We start from the raw sequence: 21,250 nt of genomic DNA, 5'->3' as shown, positions 1-21,250 counted from the left end.
CAGAACCAATCTGGGAGGTTCTCTGGAGGCTGGGAGCTTTCTGAAGTGGTTTAGGTTACCTTGCATTAACAGAACACATGGAGAAACATCCACCTTGCTCTAAGCAAGCTCAGTCTTATCAGATATATGTCCAGCAAATATCAAATACAAAACAGGTCAAACAAAATGAAAACACAAAAAGCATTATACCAAATTCTATATTGCTAGCATTTAAAATGTAAGCTCAGTAGAAATGACTTAATCTTGAGTACTGAAATCATAAAAAGCCTCCATCTAGCAAGCTGTTTTCACACTTGCAGCACACAATTCACTGTTACACTCAATGCAGCAGAACTCAGTAAAACAATCCTGTTTAATAGGATGTCATTTATACACAAATATACTTTACAGTAACAGATTTTCAACTACCACAAATTGATTTTAGTTCAGTCCTTCCATATGTCATTGTGCCACAGAGGATAACTCCTTTGACATTAATAAGAATGAAAATGCATTGCACCTGACAGCCCTAACAACATGTTTAATAGAACATTTTAACTTTAAGTACATGCATAATCAGAAGTGAACTCTTCTTCAGTTCCATGGCTTCAGAACACAGTTCTGTATAAATTAAATTATCCTACGACTTAAAAGTTATTTCCACTTTGATATTACTTCTACTTAATTTGACAATTTTATTTTGGAAGACAACATTCTGCTATACTGCAAATCATTCTCCCAAAACAATACAGTATATCCTTTTGTATCTCCTTTAATCAAATTTGTCTCAAACAGCCTCCTGTTTCTGGTAGTAATTCTGGCAATTATTCATACTAACTTATCCTAAAATGACAATCCAAAGATGTCACTCAAAGAGAAACAACACAAAACATACTGTTTCAAACCACAACTGCACAACACAGTGAGAGATTTATACAGGCTTTATTTTGTTACCAGAAACTGCTGCTTCTGCAGAACAACAGGAGTTTTGCCAGTGATGTAGGTCAGACCTTATTTCTTTCCTTAAATTTGATTTTGCGCTTAACAGCTTTTCAAAGCATGCTCATCCACATAACTCAAACTCTGCCATCATGTTCTACACAGAAACTCCATTTATTGAGTTTCGTCTTTATTCCAGCACTTTGAATAAAGAATAGACCTGCTTATCTAGGAGGTTTATCCTATTTATAATTGCATGTGCAGAGAACGTTTTGGAAAATAGCATATGCTGTCATTTTAAAGCCTAACTACAAGTCCAAAATTTTTGTTTAATGAAGCAATACACGCAAGGCTAGCACAGCACTGTAAAAGCAAATATCTAGTTAAAAGTGAAACAAAAATGATCACCAACTGCATGCAGTGCTGCTGTTGGCTTTTCCCAGTTCCTTTTTCCATTATGAAAGTGCTAGCAAACACTCTCCCTTATTTTCAGTACAAACAAGGGAACAATCAGCATCTCAAAGACTTTTAACTTCTAGATCATGTACCAGTTTTGCAAGGTGATCTCTTAACTATCTGCTTTGTAACAACACTCCTCACAAAACGAAAGTGAGGTATACAGAAATAACATTAAGGTGTTACTTCTACAGACCCACAGCTACCACCTGACTCGAACAGCACAATAGAGAATAAAAAAGAACCTTCAGGAACGTACAACTTAAAATGGAAATTGTCAAGTTAATTAGCAATAGAACAAGCTTTTAAGACCAATATTAATGCAAACCTTGCTTGTAAACAAGAGCCATAGAACAGAGATAAGAAAGGTGAAATGCTGCTACCCATTCCTGACACCTGGAACCTATTTCAGACAGCTAATAATCCAGGCTGTTCTTCAAAATTCACATTGACATTTATTTTTGCCCACCTCATTTACCTCCTGCTTTTTAAGACCAGCAACAACCACATTACGTATGAATAGATTTTAGGTTCAGCCTTGAAGTCCTGTGTTGTTTTCAAATGCCACCAAAGTATGTGCCAAAACAGAAGGGATTATCGGACTAGAGACTAAACACTCTGCAATTATTTTGAGTGGGCTGTGGTGTGTATGAAAATACTATCACTCTTACCTCCTTTTCTTTCCCAGTTACTTAGCAACTAGTTGTCTAATTTCCTTTTGGATGACTATTTTCCAAATGTAGTAAGGGGAATGTAATTCATGGATGCCCACCAACCTGTTTATGGAACTAAGTTCAACTGTGACTTGTGTGTCACTTAAGAGAAAACAAGTGACAGTAACCAGTGAGTTGTCTTATCTTACATTCTTCTCTAGTACAGGTAAAAGCCACGCTGCAGGGATTCTCCTCCAGCCGGGGGGGTGGAAGGAATCGCTACATCTGAAATCAGTGACTGCTCAAAGATAGACTGGCTTCTTTCTCAGGGTCCAAACAGTCTGGGTTGCCACTTACTGATCTGCATCCTCCATGAGTTCCAACTTTTAATAACCATTCACATTAAAAATAAAAAAAAGAAAAACCACAAACAAACCTGATCCTTTGCTGTAATGGACCATTAGTTTGTGCACATACTTTACCTGTACATCGTTGGTGTTCATTCTTGTTCCCTCCTTCCCAACGAAGATGTCATCTATGTCAACCAGAATGTACCTATCCAAGGACAGTCTGAGCTTCTTTCCAGACAGGAAAGAGATGGCATCTATGAAAATCAGTTTGTGCAGCCAAAAATTCAAGTTATTGCCGAAGAGGACTCGTTGAATCCCATCATGGAGCCCCAGGTCATGAATTACTGTGGCATGGAGAGCACTTTTAGCAGCAGGTGGTGAAAGGTTTTCTGGTGTCTTTACTTTTGCAAATATCACTGGTTGGTAAGCTGTATGATTAATCTGGAAGACTGCCCAGTCATTTCCAAGCAAGGGACCTTTCTCAAGCTTAGAAGATTTAGTCACATGGAGCAGTGGGGAATGAGGGTTAATGCAACAGTCCTTAATACCCAGATTGCTGTGGACATGGAAAGGAAAGCCCTTCAACTGAAAGCTCTGTAAGCTGTTCTCATTGCCTTTGTGAAATCCAATAACGCCTACACCATATTCTATACAGTACTTATCTAGAAGGCCTCTGTTCCAAGAGTCCATGTTCACATACTTTACAATATTTTCATACACTATGAGAGCATATTTGCCTTTATTTTTGTCTATAAGCACTGGGAGGTCGCCTTTCCCAGGTGCAATTTCAATGTGAAACTGAAATCTGCTAGATTCTAAAATGGTTATTATATCTTGGCCTAATGTTGAGTACTGACTTTCCACAAACACCAGCACTACGAGATCTGTCCTCAGGGGATCAATGGGCTTCATGGTCTTCATCTCCATCAGCTTGTATGGCAACAGTTGAAGATCACCACATTCCGCTTCTGAAGAGATTTCAGAAAGTTCATTTTCCTGTTTGTAGCCATTATACAAGTAGTACGCAGAAATAACTATGCTCACCATACAAAAAGTGGCCAGCAAAATAACTGTTCTTTGAAAATGTCTGTGAAGTTTCATGATAAAACTCATGTTGTTTACTTGCCTTAGATTGTTCTCAACAGACACAAACACAGATTCTCAACAACTTGTTCCAGTCCTCTGAAAGATTTATGTCACCATTGCAGCACAAACATCTATCTTCCACAAAGCTTTACAGAAGGGTTAATCTAGAAGAAAAGAAAAGCAGAGATTTAATTGAGGCATCACAACTGTGAAGTATCATCACACTTAAACTAATAGCAAGCAAAGAAATCTCTGCCAGACAGAGGTTTGGAAACAAACAGTTCAAAACTTTGATAGTTCCTTTTTGAACTTCTGCATTAGTAGCATGATTTGTTCCTGCTCCCCTTTATTCTTCATGATTTTATAAAACACACAGTTGTCCCTCTGCATTTCATAACAGCACAATGCTAAAACTTCCCTGAAGCTCAATACATTTGCACAAGCTCAGAAGATGTAGTTGGAAGAATCTCTACTTTGATTGTAACAGAAACCAAGTCTAAGGATTCAAGAGCTAGAAGCCTGAGGGATGAAGGCTCACAGGGTTTGCTTAGCTGGCCCTCCCACAAATTCCACTAGTTGACATGTGCATTTGAACGTCTCTAACCCTCACAGGCTTCTTAGCCCAGAGGATCCAGTAAAAGTGGGTACACATAGGAGGCACAGAAGCAAAGAACTTACTGTTTTTCTCATATTTTTTTTTTTACCCAAAGATAAAAGAATTCCAAATACACTGCTGCTGACAACCTAAACACAGAAGAAGTTTCATGACATTCCTCCTTTCACTGCCAAGCAGCTGAGGGGACACTAGTCTACATGATTAAAGGCATTCTGTCTTAAAGTCATTTTGGAAGAACAGAAAAAGTCCGTAACACAATTTGCACATTTAACTGTGTTGTACACATACATACTGGTATGCTCTGTAACAAAAAAAGACACATACACTTTTCCTTGCAACACTGGAAGCAAATATATAGCATTTTACTGGACCATGTACTGTTTTGCAAATTGTTGGAAACACTTTGTACTTCTTTTTATTAAAAAAAAATAATAATAATTCAGCTCTTAAATTTGAGAAAAGAGAGTAATAAATCAAAAGCTAAACTAAGGGCAGATCACCTAAGGATATACTTATGTTTTAACTCATACCTAAGGAAAGCAGTCATTTTTCAAGCTAACAGTACAATTACTGTCAGAAGTTTCTAGTAAAACAACTGAATGACAGGACAAGCATAAAATAATTGTTTTAAGTTATATAGGAAGGTTAACAGCAGATTTTTAAAAGTACTAAGCGTATTAAGATCTAGAACATGCTATTGTAACTCCACAATGTAGTACAAATCTATTCCCATTTGTAAATGGGACCGAGATAAGCCATGTGTATAACACTAACATGGTCATTTCCTGACTGAGTGCTTAATCCTTCCATGCTCAGCTTCTAAAAAAAATAAAGTAGGGATTAAAAAGTGAATCCGAGCAGCTTCAGAAGTAGAACCAATAGTAAATACAAACTTTTCTGTATAGAATGACAGAGACAGTTGAATTTTCTTGAGATATCATGATAACAAATTATATCTACTCAAGTTCTAGCCCATGTTTTGTACTTTATAAGGTTTACCGTTTTTTGTTAGAAATTTTTATTCCTAGAATGGCTGAATTGAGGAGCAGATGATATAAGAAGAAATATAGTAGGCTTCTGATCCAAAAGAAACTGAAGTACATAAAAGATTAATTACATATTAATTAAGGGGAGGGGAAGAGAAGTTATAAAAATAAATAACAAGAAACAAAACCAAACAACATGTAATATACTTGGGCCACTTAACCACTTGACAAGAGCTCCTTATCCTACATTGTAAGGAAGATGGGCTTTCCATCCAGGTTTTCAAACAAGTGAAAAAATATGATGTACTTATGTAACTTCCATGACTTTTAATTAAATCCCAGAGACTAATACTCCCAATACCAGGTGCATGATAAGCACAAAGTAAAAATAAATTAGTGGAAAAAATGAGATAAGAATAAAGAGATAAACTACATGGCATCCCATTTAACAAAACAGCAAAATTAAGAACCAAGGGCAAGTGTACATAAGCGGCCTAATTTGTAATTAAGATTGCCTTTAAAGCCACACCTCACCAGACAAGCCCAGTTTCTGGATATATTCTACTCTGTTCATCTTCTACTCAAATATTAACCCTTTCTGTTCTGGGTGGACTTACATCCAGCCTTGAACCTTATCTGCAGCTGCACAAGGACTTGTACATAACTTTTAGACAGGAGACTTGCCTTTCACTCAAGTATATAGGTTCTTTGGCCAGTGTTAGACTGATTATGTCATTTTTATAACATATATTATATGTTATTTTTATAACACAATCCCAGTTTCTGTGTTTCTAGAAGCACGTATCTGAAAAGAAGGTAAAGAACACAGATCAAACAACGTGATGGTACCTTTAGAAGAACTCAAAGAATGTTCTTAAGTACTGAGATGACCAACCCTTATCACACTATCTTCAAGAATATCAGTTTAGATAGCAGAAAATAGATATGTAATATTGTAAGAAGTCAGGTGACAAAGAAGGAGCTACACCTTGAATGAGTAAAACCAGATTTAAGAGAGATGTTCCCAGACAGATGATTTTTCATTATGCACACAATTTGCATCTTCAGTTCAGCTACCTGAATGCCAAGAAACTAATCATTTCAGTGGCTAAAATTAATATTTATTGCATTCTGTAGAAAAGCTATACATATGCCTGCTTATCTTCAATAACCACATATCTGGTTACTTAACTTCACATAGAGCTCTGACCTGGTTTATGCATTAAAGAGAAGCGAGCCTACAAAGCAGAACTGACAAAAGTACCGTCAGTCATTTATTTGAGTGACACAGAGTCAAGCACCATACATCCAAAGGCACAATATCTGTCTACTTCTTTTAGCCCTAAGCTCCTATAATACAGCCCTAAAATACTCCTATTCTTATGACAGAAACCACCCAAGTCCTATTGAGAGGAAGTTCTCACCAGCACAATTGAGAACTTACTTTCTTCACCAGCCCATATATCTGACCAGACAGGCACCTGAACTGGGTAACCCTGCCTGCAGCAGGAAAAAACTACAGTGACCTAAGCTCATGGAAAGAAAGGGCTGATTAGACAGTGTTGTTTGAATGAGATATCACAGACAGGCTGCAACTCAAGGGCTATTAAGGTAAGCAGCAGGAGCACCTGAAATATTTGCAGCAAGGGCACAGTTCATAATGCCATTCCACAGAGCACAAAATCTGGAGCTGGCCCAGAAACCAGTATTTTCTTCAAGAAAACCCCTGTCATTTTATCTTTAGCTTCTTATTGTCGGTAACTCCTTGGGCTGTACGGTGCAGCTGTAAGGAGAAATGGATGGAAACGCCGAAACAGGTCCAAGGTTTGACTCTGAGGAACAAGGAATTCTCTGAGACCCAGGAGGACATGGCCAGACTTGGCATCCTCACCACTGAAAACAGAAAGGAAGCGGAATGGAACGGGACAAGGCGCAAGTTTCACATGCACGTTCTCTTGAATCAGCTCGATGCTTATGTAATTTTTGCCTATTTCAGATCTGTTTTGCATGGCAAGAGTTCAAAAGAACACAGAAAGAAGAAAAAAAACACACAAAGAGAGCATGCATTTAATAATATCAAAACAGTTTCAAAAGCTTTGACAAGGTACAGTTGTTTTCCTAGGGGAACCACAGCATTTTACTCTGGGCAATAGTACTTGCTAAGTATTGTACTGATATCTTACAGTACCATATTAAAATAACTCATCATGCACCAAACTTGAGAGCGGTACAGAGATCTTTGGGGTGCATCACCCACAACACACTGTAGGATCTGTCAAAACCACTACAGAGAACTTTGTCTCCACCTTATACATGGCTTCAGTGAAAATGGTCCTTGACTGCTATCACTTCCAATAGTAAAACCAAAGGGTGTAATTCAGAAGGTATCAACACTTGGTAAGCCTTTAGAAGCAGCATTGCAGAACAGGACAATGCTTATGGAATTTTACTTTCATGACAAAAGAATACAGTATTTTACAAAAGAAAAAAAAACACAACAACTTGAAAAAGACTGTAGCTAACATAAGCAGTCTTAGCTCATTAATTTCAATGGAGTATGTTGAGTTCAATGAGAGGATATGATCCCACCTGTACCTCGGAGCACTTGAAAATGGGTGTCAGACTTTATACGAATCCCATGTTCCACAAAGATGACACTGAAATAAGTTTTACCTATAAAATAACTTGTACAGAATTTTTCTAGGTCTGAAGCAATAAAAGCTGCATTACTGTTATTTATCTAGAACCTTACTATTTTAGAAGAATCTGCATTTCATGTCTTACAGAATTCAACATTTTCATACCACCATCTGAAAATTCAGGCCAGTACCTTTTAGCTGTGTTGTTCCAAGCATGTGGTAACAAAATGTCTTCTTAATATGAAAATCAGTAATAAAAAAATTCTTTGACCATCTTTGAATATTTAGAATTTTGTTTTAACTTACAGATTCATTATGCAGGAGAAGATCTTGCTAAGAGAAATCTGAGTTATGGAAATAAGTTTTACATTCTATTCTGAATCAAACAAGGCTCATCTACTGTAGAAAGTGATTTCTGCAGCGCAGGACTAGTTCTCATGAAAACCTTGAGTGTACAGGAAACAAATATCTTATTAATTGGAAGGTTTACAATTCTAAGCAGCACTGCTGGGCACTCATAGTTACAGGTACTTTCAGACAGATGGAGTGAAACATGCATTAGAATAGAGACTGTTTGGTTATGTGTTGGGGGGGTTTTTGGTGTGTGGTTTGTGGCTTTATTATTATTATTATTTTAATTCAATAACAATGTAGCACTGGTAAGAGAACAAATACCACCATGAACTCACAAGAGCTGAACTGCACCAAAAGGCACCTGCTGAGTTCCTACCATTTGCACCTTTCTTTAGTTTATTGTTTCATTGATAAGCATAAATGACCAAATTCTTGGCTTCTATAAATCATTTCAGCACAATAACCCAAATAGAAATACTTAAATTAAACAACACTGACTGGGGTCTTAGCCTGTTAATAAGATGCAGCGAGTGAAAATAAAGAACATGAAATTGTAGGTCTTGATTTTTTTATTTTCTGGCAGCAAAATGTACATGATAAATATCAAATCCGCTGCCCTAGAAGTCTTTGCAGTCAGCCTGGAACCCAGTTCCTGGGCTCAGAATGTGTTCTGCTGCTGACAATCTCTGCTCTGTGAGTGTCATGGCAACCCTGCAAACATTGTGCCCTCCTTGGTATATTGTTGCACTGAGACTTTCATAGTGCGCAAAGCCCTTCCATGGGCTTGATGTGACTGGCTTCTCCATAAAGCAGAAACATGCTATTTTCTTGGCTCAGTAGATGAAAAGAAACGTGGTTCTGACCATTCCATTTCATAACTGGAATTCATATATTCTGGAACTAAAAAAAAAAAAAAGCCCCAAATTATACCCATTTCAGATTCACATCTTTGTGTTGTAATGAATAGATCCTCAAATAGGATACCAAGTACCCACATAAAGATACATAAAGCCACATAGAATTTTAAAAAAACATTAAAATTGTATCACAAATAACAAACTCAAAAATACAAGAAACATATTTCTTGACCTCAGTTATGTTAAAAACTATCAAAATTAAAACAACAGGCTGAGCTAAAATATACACAAACAAATGAGAAATTGCTCTCAAATCACATTTTTCAAATCCTAATAAAAAAAAAAAAGGTTTATTTTTATCTCAGACCTGTGCAAGGGCAACTTTTTACTTTGACTCTTGATTAGGAACAATAAAGGTGTGTCATATACAAATACTGCTAAAAAATCATTAAAGGGTAACACAAATCCCTTTTATCAACAACTGTCAAAAACCAGAGCAAGTTCTGGATTGATCATTCACTGATATTTTCCAGCCATGTTACATTTGTCTGGCTACATATAGCTGGACATATTTTAAAATCTCTTTCTCCTCTTCAAATAAACCCCATCATCCTGTTCCTTACCAAACTGGCTGTCACCACAGCAATAGCAACAGAGCCCTGTTATGTTAAATGAAGAATGGGCTTTCAATGAAGAATAAACCAGATGTATAGTTCAGCATGTTAATATACGTATTTAAATATACACTGATTAGAGTGTCATTTAATCACTTTGATTATAAAAGTCTGCTTTGGCCAGCCACAATGAAATGTGACCTTAAAGGAATTATTCTCAAGTTATTAGTGTTACTTAAATGGAAATCTTCAGATATATGAATGATGTGGTAGGAAGCAGCATAGTGCATCTGAGAACAACCAAACCTAGAATGGGTTGTAGTGCTCAGATATTCAAATCAACTATGAAGATATGGAACTGGTCTCCAAATACCAAGTAGACCTACTTACATTATTCTGCTGACTGAAGTATTCAAGCAGTGATAACTCAGACAAGCAAATCCAGGCTGAGAATGAGATCTTACAACTGCATATTAAGAAAACATTTTCAACTTGAAAAGATGGTGATATGAGGCACGAACTGTCAAGGGAAATCAATGAGACCCTTCAATATCACATAACAAACCCTGTAATGTGTGAATATTGAAGAGCTTACATTCTCTTACATATCTCTAAAAAAAGAGAAACGGCTTAGGCAGAACAAAAATTCTGGTAGATAAATATGCTTTTTCAAGTCCTTGAGGCAAGCAGTTTTCAGTTTCTATTGTACCTATGTTAACCTTAGCTCCATACTGTACTGCTTCATGCATTACTAGAGAATAAGAATCTAGAATCTAGGATAAGAATTCATGCATCAGAATTTGTCATTAAAAGATATTTATAAAAACGAAATATATTGTATTTTAAAATACTTCAAAATAAGGCTCGTAAGAATTTAATCAGGTGCGGAAGTTGGGTTTGGTCTTCAAATTACTGCTTTACCTTCATATAACACTTTCTGTGAAAAAAATCTTACAACACATTACATCTCATACAATTTTTCTGAGACAAATCCTATCTTCTGCTCTTGCAGAAACTTCACTATCTAAAGACTAAATGATTTGCCTAAGGTTTCTAAGATAAATGTATGACACATTCTCTTGCCCATGCTCATATCATTACTTCCCTCTCTCTTTTCTTCCACAGCTGCCAACCATGAGCCAGGTGTAAAGGGTTAATAAGGCAGAGTTCATCACCATTCGTTCTGAGAGAAACAAGTAGTGATGCTGACGGTGAGAGAAACTCCATTTTTTTCCACTTTCCATTTAATTAAAAAGAAAAAAAAAAAGCCCACCACACTAAAACCTAAAGCAGTTATCTAACACATCAAGTAGTAAATCAAATAGTAGGAAAGTTTTCTGCCGTTTCCCAAAGATTGCATGTGACAGCTGAAATGAGCAGTAACACACCAATTTCTACATGGGATTTTGGGAATCCAAATAGCTGTGAACACCTGAAGTTATTAATAATTACTGCACTATGATGACTAATTTCGCTCCCCAATTCAGCAACCAACCAATGTCTGCAAACACTAGAGGGCAACAGTGTCGCACAGAACAAGTCAGGGAGACGAGGAGAACGGGGGGAAAAAAAAGAAAACCAACCATCTGAAGGGTTGATGTGGGTACCACACCAGGCGGGCAGACGCTAAGTGCGCTAATAAAGAAAAGAAACAAAACAAAACCCAAAGAAACGCTACAAAACAAACCCGAAAACACGCCTCGGCGCGGCGGGACCCACCCGTGTGCTAAGGACCGGTGCCCCGGCACCGCTGCCGCCAGCCGCACAGGCACCGGGCGCCCACCCCGTCCGGCCGCGCTCCCGGGCAGGGCCGGCCGGGCGGTGTCCGCGGGAGGCGCAGGAGCCTCCGGAGCGGCTGGGGCATCGCCGTGCCGGCCGCACACAACTTTGAGGGGAGCGGGGACAGCCGGGTGGAAGCGGGGGGCAAGGGCGCACCGCCCGCGGAGTTGGGAGACTTCGCCCCGCCGGGAGCACCGCGCGGAGCAGCCGCCCGCCCCGACCGTTACCTCCAGGCGCGCTCCGCCGACATGCCGCCGCCCCGGGGCCGCCTGAGGGCGAGCGCCCGCCGCAGCTCCTGGTTCGTCCGCCGGCGGCGGGCGCAGGGAGCTGTGAAGGATCCTCCGGAGAGACGCGGCTGCACCCAGCGGGCGTGGAGAGCGCGGCGCAGCACCGCCCCAGCCGCGGCCTGGCCGCCCGCGGGGAGGTGCGGCAGGGCTGCCCGCCCGGGGGTGCGAGCGCCGCTGCCTCGCCTCGCCCTCCCGGAGGAGGGGCACCGCGCCGCCGCTCCCGCGCTCACCGGCGAGGGGCGGGCGGGGGCTCCGCCGCGCCGCCTCCCCGCCATTGACCGGCAGGGGCGCTACCGCTCACTGGTCGCCGCCGCCTTCTCCTCCTCGAGAGGCTCAGCTGAGCCGGGCCGGGCTGAGCCCTCGGGCGCGGGAAGCCGAAGCTTTCCCCTGGCTCCCGCTACCCGCAGCGAGCCGCGGTGGCCGCACCCGCAGGAACACGGCACCTCCTTCACGGGGACGCAGGGACGAGGCTCCTTCCTGCCCAAGGCAACTCCCTGTGACTTCCAGCAAATCGCAAACTCCCTTTCTTGTTTTGGTTTGTTTTTTCTTCACGATCCCACAGGCATAACTCACCACTGACTGTAAAGCATACAGAAAAGGACAACCCAAAACCCAGTGTATGTCCTATGAATACCTCACCGGTCACCTATCCGTGCTGCAGAAAAGTGGCTTGAGATTCTGGAAACATACCTTTGGGCACAATACAAATCCCTTAAATCCTCTTCCCCCACCCTTTTTTATTTCTTTTTTTTATTTTTTACTTCTTTTGTAACTATTGTTAAAGTGTACCTTTGGCGAGTAATTCACTTGCATTCTCTAGTGCTCAGGTTGTAAATTTAGCAAGCCTCTTCTACAGCCGGACTAAGGGGAAGTTTAACTCAAATCCTCTTGTGAAACCCAACGCTGTTCATGCAGGTTTAGGATATGACTGATTTCTGCATCGTATCAAGCGTAGCACACAATGGTGGAAATTCCATAAGGTCAATTATATTTTCTCAAGACAATTTGGGGTTAAAATCTTGAAAGAATGCCGAGTAATGTGTTTGCAGCCTCACTGCTTTTCTTTATTGGATTTTCTAACCCCATCTGTATTTTTCACTGATACTCTGCCTGCTTCACTCTGGAGATGCAGCTATTCCATTACTGCAGGTTAGGAAGTTACGATTCTCTGCCTGAACTGCTTTAGCTGACTTCTAGCCTTCACAAATGGGAAATAAAATTAATAAATTTTACAAGTGCCCTCTTGATCTAACTAATTTGCCTCACAATTGCACAGTGATTGCTGGCTCACCTAATGGCTGATAATTCAATACACCAGATTAACTCCATCACTGGCATTTATCTGTCCAAACCTTTCCTTCTATGACTCACTGAAGATAGAAGCTTAAAGGAAAAATGCCAAAGTCATCTGAATGTTCCTTTTCCAAACATCAGCAGAATTTATAGCTCTTGATTCAGGAATGTTGTGATTTACTGCATTCTCCCTTTTATTCCTATAATGTGGTCTGAAGGAACACCCCAAATTTTAATATCTTCCAAACTTTTGAAGTTGCCCAAGCCAGGGTTTCAATTAAAATTTCCATTATAGTGAAAACACATTGTGGGGGGCAAGGGGGAAGGAGATTATCTAATCCTTTATTGTTCTTGCTTTAAAAAGCAGTGCAAGGTCCCAGGCCCCATGAGCTGGACTTCCAGTAGGACAGAGGACTTGCTGACACAGGGGCTTACTCTGCATGAGGTTGGAATAGAGAGTCCATCTGAAACCCTGTTGCTCTCTCAATATTCTACACAAAGGGATTTTCTCCCATATTAAGCTTCTTGACCATGTGGACATCCTGATGTGGTCTTATTATGTGGGCTTATTATGAAGGATTTTTCCTACAGTGTGCTAAGAGGTGTGGCCGGCCAAAGTGACTGAAACTCCTGACTATGAGTTCCAACTCACAAATGTGCATGTTTTTCTCCTACGATTCTTTCTGAGTAGCTAGGACTGGTTTTAAGTTATCACTGGCCAAAACGGACAGAAGAGTGTTACATGCAGCTTGTCCTCATAAGCATTTGGATGCTCACAGAGATGTGCTAAACACCTCACAGCTGAGGGCTTGGGCACTGTAAATCAGCAGCTGTAGCACTGAGCAGTTTTGGCAAGAATATTTACAGCTCTGATCTTTCTTGGTTCTAATTTTCATTTTTTTGCTCTTGAGGTGTCATTGCAGCTTGAACTGGGCATGACGTCTTAGCCACTCTTTCAGCAATACATCTTTAAGACATTGCTGAGAATGTTTCTGGCCAAAAATTCTGCCTGGCGCCCAGTACTTCACAAAACAAGCTGTAGTAATGGGGCATTGCGTTATCACAGAGTACTAACACAAGTGGTAAAATTGTGGCTGTTTACAACATCTGAAGTCACACCTAATGTATACCACCTCAGAGCTGAATAGGTAAATGAGTAGTTAATCCAGACAAGAAGTTAGGTATGGAGTAAACTGGTGTGCTACTGAGCAGAGGCACATTCAGACAACTTCTAGTTTGTACTGTGAACTAAGGCAACATTTATGCTGCTGTTGTTGGTGTGCAAGGCAGGGTCTGAACCCTATTTCCAAGATGTATATACTGACTAGTGTCCATACATTCAGCAAAGAATAGACACTGAATCAAACTGTCCTATGTCCTACGCCTGGGAGTGTTTGCCAAGGAAACTACTTGACTCCTCTCAGAGTATTGCACCAAACCAACTATATTCCAGGTGCAGGATTCAAGACAGTAGGATGTAAGATCAACACAACAGATCACAGAATGGCTGTGGTTTGAAGGTACCTCTGTGGGTCATCTAATCCAACACCCCTTGCTCAAGCAGGGTCACCACAGCAGGCTGCTCAGGACCAGACCGCATGCAGGTGGCTTTTGAAAATCTCCAAGGAGGGACACTCCATGACCATTCTGGGCAACCTCTACCAGTACTCAGTCATCCTTACAGTGAAAAAGTGTTTCCTGATGTTGAGAGGGAACCTCCTGTGTTTCAGTTTGTACCTGTTGTCTCTGGTCATGGCACTGGGCACTCCTGAAAAGGCTCCATTCCATCTGTACCCTCCCTGGTGGTAATTGTACACATTGCCTGAGCCTTCTCCTCCCTAGGCTGAACAGTCCCAGCACTCTCAGCCTTTCCTCATACAAGAGATGCTTCCGTTCCTTACTTGTCTCAGTGGCCCTTCACTGGACTCTTTCCCCATAGATCCATCTCTCTCTTGTACTGGGGAGCCCAGAACTGGACCCAGTACTCCAGGTGTGGCCTCATCCGTGCAGAACAGAGGGGAAGGATCAACACTCTCAACCTCCTGGCAACACTCCTAGTGCAGCCCAGAAAGCTGTTAGCCCTCCCTGCAAGGGCACATTGCTGACCTGTGCTCATCTGGATGTCTGTCCATTGGAACATCCAGGTACTTTTCTGTAAAGCTGCTTTCCAGACAGGTGTTCCCCAGCAGGTTCTGATGCCCGGGGTTGTTCCTCCCCAGGTGCAAGACTTTGCTCTTGCCCTTGTTGAACTGCATGAGGTTCCTACTGACCCACTTCTCCAACCTGTTGAGGTCCCTCTACAGACATACCACATGTGTTCAAACTTGAATCCCCTGCTTTCCCATTAACAGATGCCTTCAGTGTATATGGACACAGGTGACTTCAGTGTGAATTATCCAAATTCAGGGAAAAAGAAAAAGCTCTGTACACACAAGCCTTTAGTCTCCTATTGAAACATGCTACTCAGGCATTGAAATGCCATTCAGTATCTGGCCCTAAATCCTTACTTCGGATATCTGTCCCATTTCTGATAAATTGGTTATTTTCAAACTAATTACTTTGACAATTATACCTGAATGAATTCAAATCTATATAAATTACATTGAGTTCTGACAGCACTGCTGACTACTTATGCCCTTATACCTAAGCATAGGTTGGTGTGCATACTTACACATGAGTTAGTAATTCCTGTTATGCTTTTCTTTTCTTTTTCTTTTGAAAAAGGATGAAAAAAATGTATTTAATAACTTCCAGCAACAGTTCCATCTCAGTTCAGCTCGACTTTTTAGTCATCTCCTACCCAGAGCATGTTTAAACATTTGCAACCAAGACAGGCTTAAAAAAGAGGTAGCCTACCTTCCCTGGTGACAGCCTCAGCTTTTTGCCTTTCATACTGCTGGCCTCTACACATGAATGATCTCTTTCTTATTCACATTTTTCTTCAAGTCTTCACAGAGTGCTTTCTCCTTTTGCATAATCAGCAATCTTTTTATCTTTCTCCAATGAACTGAATCCTATCTTGTCTTGTGGTCTTCTCTTTTTCAGGTTATCACTGTGAGAAATGGTTCTCACTGTTGCATGGTTCTAAGTCTGCAATCAAACCCCTGGTCCTCCAAGTCCTGCTGAAATCTGTGTAAAATTTAGGTATTTTTGTTATAGTGGTTTAACTAAAACCCCCACAAACAAATTTGTATCTATTAGATAAGACAGATTGATTACCTTGGGCATCATTCCATAAGCTTCCATAAGGTTATTGGTTGGAGAGTTACATGTCATAGCAAAAGTCTTAAATTAATAAAGGAATACTTTATCTAGTCCCGCCATTTGAAAGATTAGATACATCTTTTAACCAAACACTAATTCTTATTTGTATGATTTTTGTTGACATTCTGTAGCAGGGAGCCATCACAGTCACCTAGATATTTGAAAACAAAGCAGCTAGGCAATTACCTGTTAGTAATTTCATTGCTATTTTTTTAAGCTATTATGAGTACTACTAACCAAAAAGCAAAGTTCCTCTAGATTCACAATGGTCTCTGGACTACTCAGAAACTAGATTTTAAAACAAATCTAATAAATACACAATATTAACAATGCTTAATATAGTTATCTTTTAAATACTATGCAAATATTAACTAATGAGTCCTTAAAGGATACTATTTTTGTGGATATTTATATTAGTATTGCTCTCCACATACTTGACATAGAGTATTACTCCATGAAATTGTTGAATATGAGGCAGTGACTCAGGTTATGATTAAAGTCAGAGGTTCATGACTCAGGGCTGAGTTCAGACTATGAGACCACATCACAACGTACTAGAGCAGACATGGTCCAAAGCCAGTGAATAATATTCCATGTTAAAATCCAAAACCCTAACTTTTCCACTTAGATAAACTAGAAAAACTTTATGAGTTTCATCCACATAATGAAAACAAAAATAGGGCTTAAGGTTTAAGAAACACAACTGGTGAACAAAATAATCAGCTAAGAGGCTATCTCAGAGAAGAAAAAAACCCCAACATTGTTCACATTTATAATTGTACTACATTTTTTCTCTGCTTTTACAATATTCTCCATTTGTGAAGTGTTCAAAGATTATTCTGTAGAAAACAATATGGGAAACCAGCCACGCTTATGCGTTTTCTCTAAAAAGTCGCTAGCTTTCAGATGGAAAATACATTAATTGTTTCTTTTCAGTAGTTTCTATTTCATTTTCAATACCTTATCCTGAAAAATCCTACTATTTGCATACATTGTAGTAATATCTTTCAAACCAGTGGAAGGCAAGTTGCTAATTACATGCCGTGGGTGATGACGACTTGGCAGCAGAAAGGCATTTCTATCTCTGGGCTTAGAATACACTATTGTTACAAATATGTTTTGTTCCATTTTAATCAGGGTATTGAGACAATTGTCATCTTTGTAGAAGGATCAAATGGCTAGCTTTGGAATTCAAGAAGCTAAAAAATCATTAGGTATTTTTGTTCTAAGCTGCAAACCCATCATTTACTGCTCAAGTCACGTGGCATATAAAGTGTAAGACACATTCATTATGTAGACGACTGAGTATTTTCTGTCACAATTTGCCAGGGAATTTGCTTATGAAAAGAAAGACTCTTCCTTCCCATTATATTAGGTTCATAGGTTTCAAGTTAATAAATATTCCAAAAAATAGCAGCACAAATTCAGAATGTATTAATTTTAGTTAGCTGTTTTGAATGTATGTCAATTTGATCGAAAGCTCCTTAGTAATATTGAAATTGGTTACAGGAAAGTGCTAGTGGGGATGGAAGAGAATTAAAAAGAAACGAAGTTGCTATAAGCACCATCAACATGCTAAAGCATTTTTACCCTTTTAAAGAAAGTAATATGTAATTAAAACTTCCATTAAAAATTGATTTTAGAATGTTTAATAAAACAGGACACACTCTGGACTAAGAAGAACTTGCATTATAACCCTGAAAATGACTATTTTTTTTTCTATCAATACTGAAAGAAAAGTCTTTTAAATCTTTTAACTTGCAACGGGGAAAAAAGCTTAAATTGCAGTACCCAGCTCTTCAATCCAGCAATAATCCAAACACTTCCCAAAGCAGAATGTCATTTACAGATCGCTGGAAAAATCACCATAATTTATTCTTTCCTTTCCCTCAGCAAAGTGAGCTTGGAGAACAAGGCTAATTTAGCTAATATTTTCTTTTTTTTAAAGAAAAGCAGCATTCTTCAGCACTGCCTCCAAGTTCCTCATGCCCTTCCCTTTTTTCTATGCAAATAAATTCCTCCTGCCTTCTCTGCTCCTTGAACGTGCAGCACCCAGAGCACAACCCAGCCTCCTCGCGCCCTTGGAGGCAGCAAAGAAAGAGCAATAAATAGGCGTTTGCACAGGAATGGGAAGTTATTCAGAATGCAAGGTAACACACTGCAGGATCAATGACATGAATGTCTGCTATAAACTGGGAGCTCATCAGTTGGAAATCACTGAGGTGAGAAAGGACGTGGGTACCAGTCAAAGTCAGAGAATGTCTGTCAACTGTCAAAGTGATATGTCTAGAAAATAACGCAAATATTGCTTGCAGAGGAAAAGAAGAGGTGGAAATACTGAAAGTGTTGATGCTGTTGCATAAGGCTGCAATAGGTCCTCACCCGGCACATTATTTGAAGGTCAGGGAAAGTAATTCAAAGTGGAAGAGGTGGAAAGAAGAGCTGTTACCCTGACCAGGGGAATATGCAGCCTGTGCTGCGACAGGTGAGGTGAAGGTTGAAAAGTGATGTAGCTGCTGCACATGAGGGGGAGAGATAAATATGCAATGGTGGCCAACAGTGATTTAAGATGAAAGAGATCTTTGGCATAAAAATGAGTGAGTGCAAACTGTGCACATAGGCTGGAAATTAGAAGATTTTAAATAATTAGACTGAAGCAGACTCATTCTGTGAACAGTGAGGGCAAAAAGTGTAGCTAACTTTAAGATGGAGCTTGAGTGACTACGGGTCGTTATTCATCAGAGTGTCAGATTGGACTTGGTGACTTAAGAAGATCTTATCGATCAGTGACCCCATATATTTTATTGTGCTGGGATCAACAACAACAACAAGGACGCTGACAATAAATCCTCATCTTTGATGTTTAGAGTCGCTGTCAGCTGACGCAGCTGCGCTGTTTCATTTGTCACATTGATTGTTTCAGGCTGTCTGTAGGCACTAGCAAAGAAGAGCACCTGCATTCTGTTCACATGAATATGAACATCACCTTCCAAGTCATAATTTTTTAATGAAAGCCTGTATTCTGCAACACAAGATGTTAGCCTTCAGGGAAATATATGAGGTTGTCATCTGTCACAGAAACCAACAGGTAAAGAAAAAAAAAAGGGATTTTTTTTTTTCTCTGTTAGAATTAATTTGAATATTTTTCTGCTTCAGTTCTCCCCAAATATGAAATGGATTAAGATATCAGATATGCTGGTAGAAGTCTTATTTTTGTCATATATTATTCTGATTTAATCATAATGAATTACACCTATAGGTTGCCCATATGTAATCATGCACCATGTGCAGAGGCCTTAATTACCCTTTTCATTAAGCAAGGATGTTCATGATAGCACATATTATCCAGGGTATTATCCTATATTGTAATACGTGATGCCACATGAACACCATATGGGAGGGGGATTTTAAAAAGGTTACAGGCTAATAAGAGTATTTTATTCCACTCAGAAAACTCAAGAGAAACAGTTCTTTTCAAAGATCCAGAAGCTATAATTACATGCAAAAAGTTAAGTCGCCTTAAAGGTAAATGCTAACCCAGAAAGATTGAGGATTAAAATTAAAAGTTGAAATTTCCTATTGTTATTAGTGCTCCACTGCACTAGATATTGTGCAAATATATGAAAAAGGTGGTGCCTGTCACAAGGAGTTTAATTCTACCTTTCAGTTTATGTTGTTCTAGAGAAGAAATTGTAGTACATTTAAGCTAGCAGCTGGTGGTCATGTAATAGCAGTGAATTATAATGCTTTATAATGCCATGAATTTTGTATGTAATTCCCTGCAAAAATTACTAGAAGCTGTGTCTAGAAAATGATGCTTCAGAATAGCCCCAAATGCCAGACTTTCCATTTTGCTTTATTTACCCAATATGTGCCACCCCCCTTGTGCATGGTGCCTTGTCCTAGGTCATGAACTCCATGGGACAGGGCATGGAAGACGCTAGAGAACTAGGCTGACTTATACAAAACTCAGATAAGGCTCTCTGCCCATTATTTGCCCATGAAGTGTCATACTCATTTGAGATTACACAGATTTTTTTAACAGCACGTAAAATTTCTGTCATCCTTCAATTCAGCAGGGGGAGCACAACTGGCATCTCTGTTGCATGACAATACTGCTGTGATTCTGTAATACTATGCTGTATCTTCCAATATGATTTGTAATCACCAGGATTATATTTCAAGTCTTGATCTTGCAAACCAGTCAAGTATACACCTGACTGTACACATCAGAGTAGTCTCTGTAGCAGTGAGGCCTGATAGTCTCTGTATGACTTCAGAGGGCTGGACTCAGTTACCGCATCCCCCCGCTTCCCTCCTCTCTTGAATCATCTCAGTCTTACGCTCCTGGGCAAGGAACTGACACACTTTGCAAGCCCGTGAAGAGGATACAAATAATTCTAGGCCTGCACTAAGGGAATTAATTAGGGGTTGAGACAGGAGGAGAGTGTCTCTCCCCACGGCTCTAGCAAGCTGAAGTGTGTTCACAGTGACAGCGTGAGCTGGGCTTTGCTGATGTGCTGCTGTGAGGCTGGGCTGCTCTGCATGACCCATCAACACAGCGGGGTGAAAGGGCTCTGACTACATGGGCGATATTCTGTCCCTCTAGAAAACGAATGAATCACGATGGAACAAAGAACAAAATCAAACAAAACCAGCAAACTACTCACAAACCTTGTATTTCCTAAAGTATTATTCTCCCACCACGGTGAAAGCCCTGATGAATTCTGAGAGCCTCTTCTCTCCAAGAGGCACTTCAGAAGGGCTAAATTGCCACAGACAGGCCTGCGCAGGGTGATCACAAGGGCACGTGGATTTCTCTGTGCACTTGTCAGAGCCATTTGCTACTGATCTGAGTAGGGCAGAGCTCAGATATGAACCATGTGTGAGACAGTCACCACGTTCTCTTACCAGTGAAGGGGACATCAGCAAAGGGGACAGCCTCATCTCTCAGAATCTCTCAGCCTCTATGAGGAATCACCCCTTCTCCTCTGTATTCCTCTTCTACCAGCACACTTTCCCCATGGTTTAAAGCTCTTTCCATTTCCTGCCTTTCTTCTCAGTTTTTTCTCTTCCATTTTTCCTCTCCCTCTTCTGC

At 40.0% G+C, this 21,250-nt stretch overlaps 1 protein-coding gene across 1 annotated transcript in view; it reads right to left on the bottom strand.

The window, feature by feature from the left end:
- The window catches only part of LOC308040429 (bifunctional heparan sulfate N-deacetylase/N-sulfotransferase 3), a gene marked incomplete at both ends in the record, with an annotated part of 62,430 nt that extends 58,940 nt beyond the window's left edge, over positions 1 to 3,490 (bottom strand). Inside the window, one exon of the mRNA XM_080344426.1 lies at positions 2,510 to 3,490. Coding sequence (XP_080200552.1) covers positions 2,510 to 3,490 — 981 coding nt within the window. The remainder of the gene's footprint in view (positions 1 to 2,509) is intronic.
- Between the last annotated feature and the right edge of the window lie 17,760 nt (positions 3,491 to 21,250).

Source organism: Nesoenas mayeri (genome assembly GCF_963082525.1).
Source record: "Nesoenas mayeri genome assembly, chromosome: 4".
In the NCBI taxonomy this organism is placed as follows: Eukaryota; Metazoa; Chordata; class Aves; order Columbiformes; family Columbidae; genus Nesoenas; species Nesoenas mayeri.
Note: the sequence above shows the minus strand (reverse complement) of the source record. Positions and strands in the feature narration are given on the sequence as shown.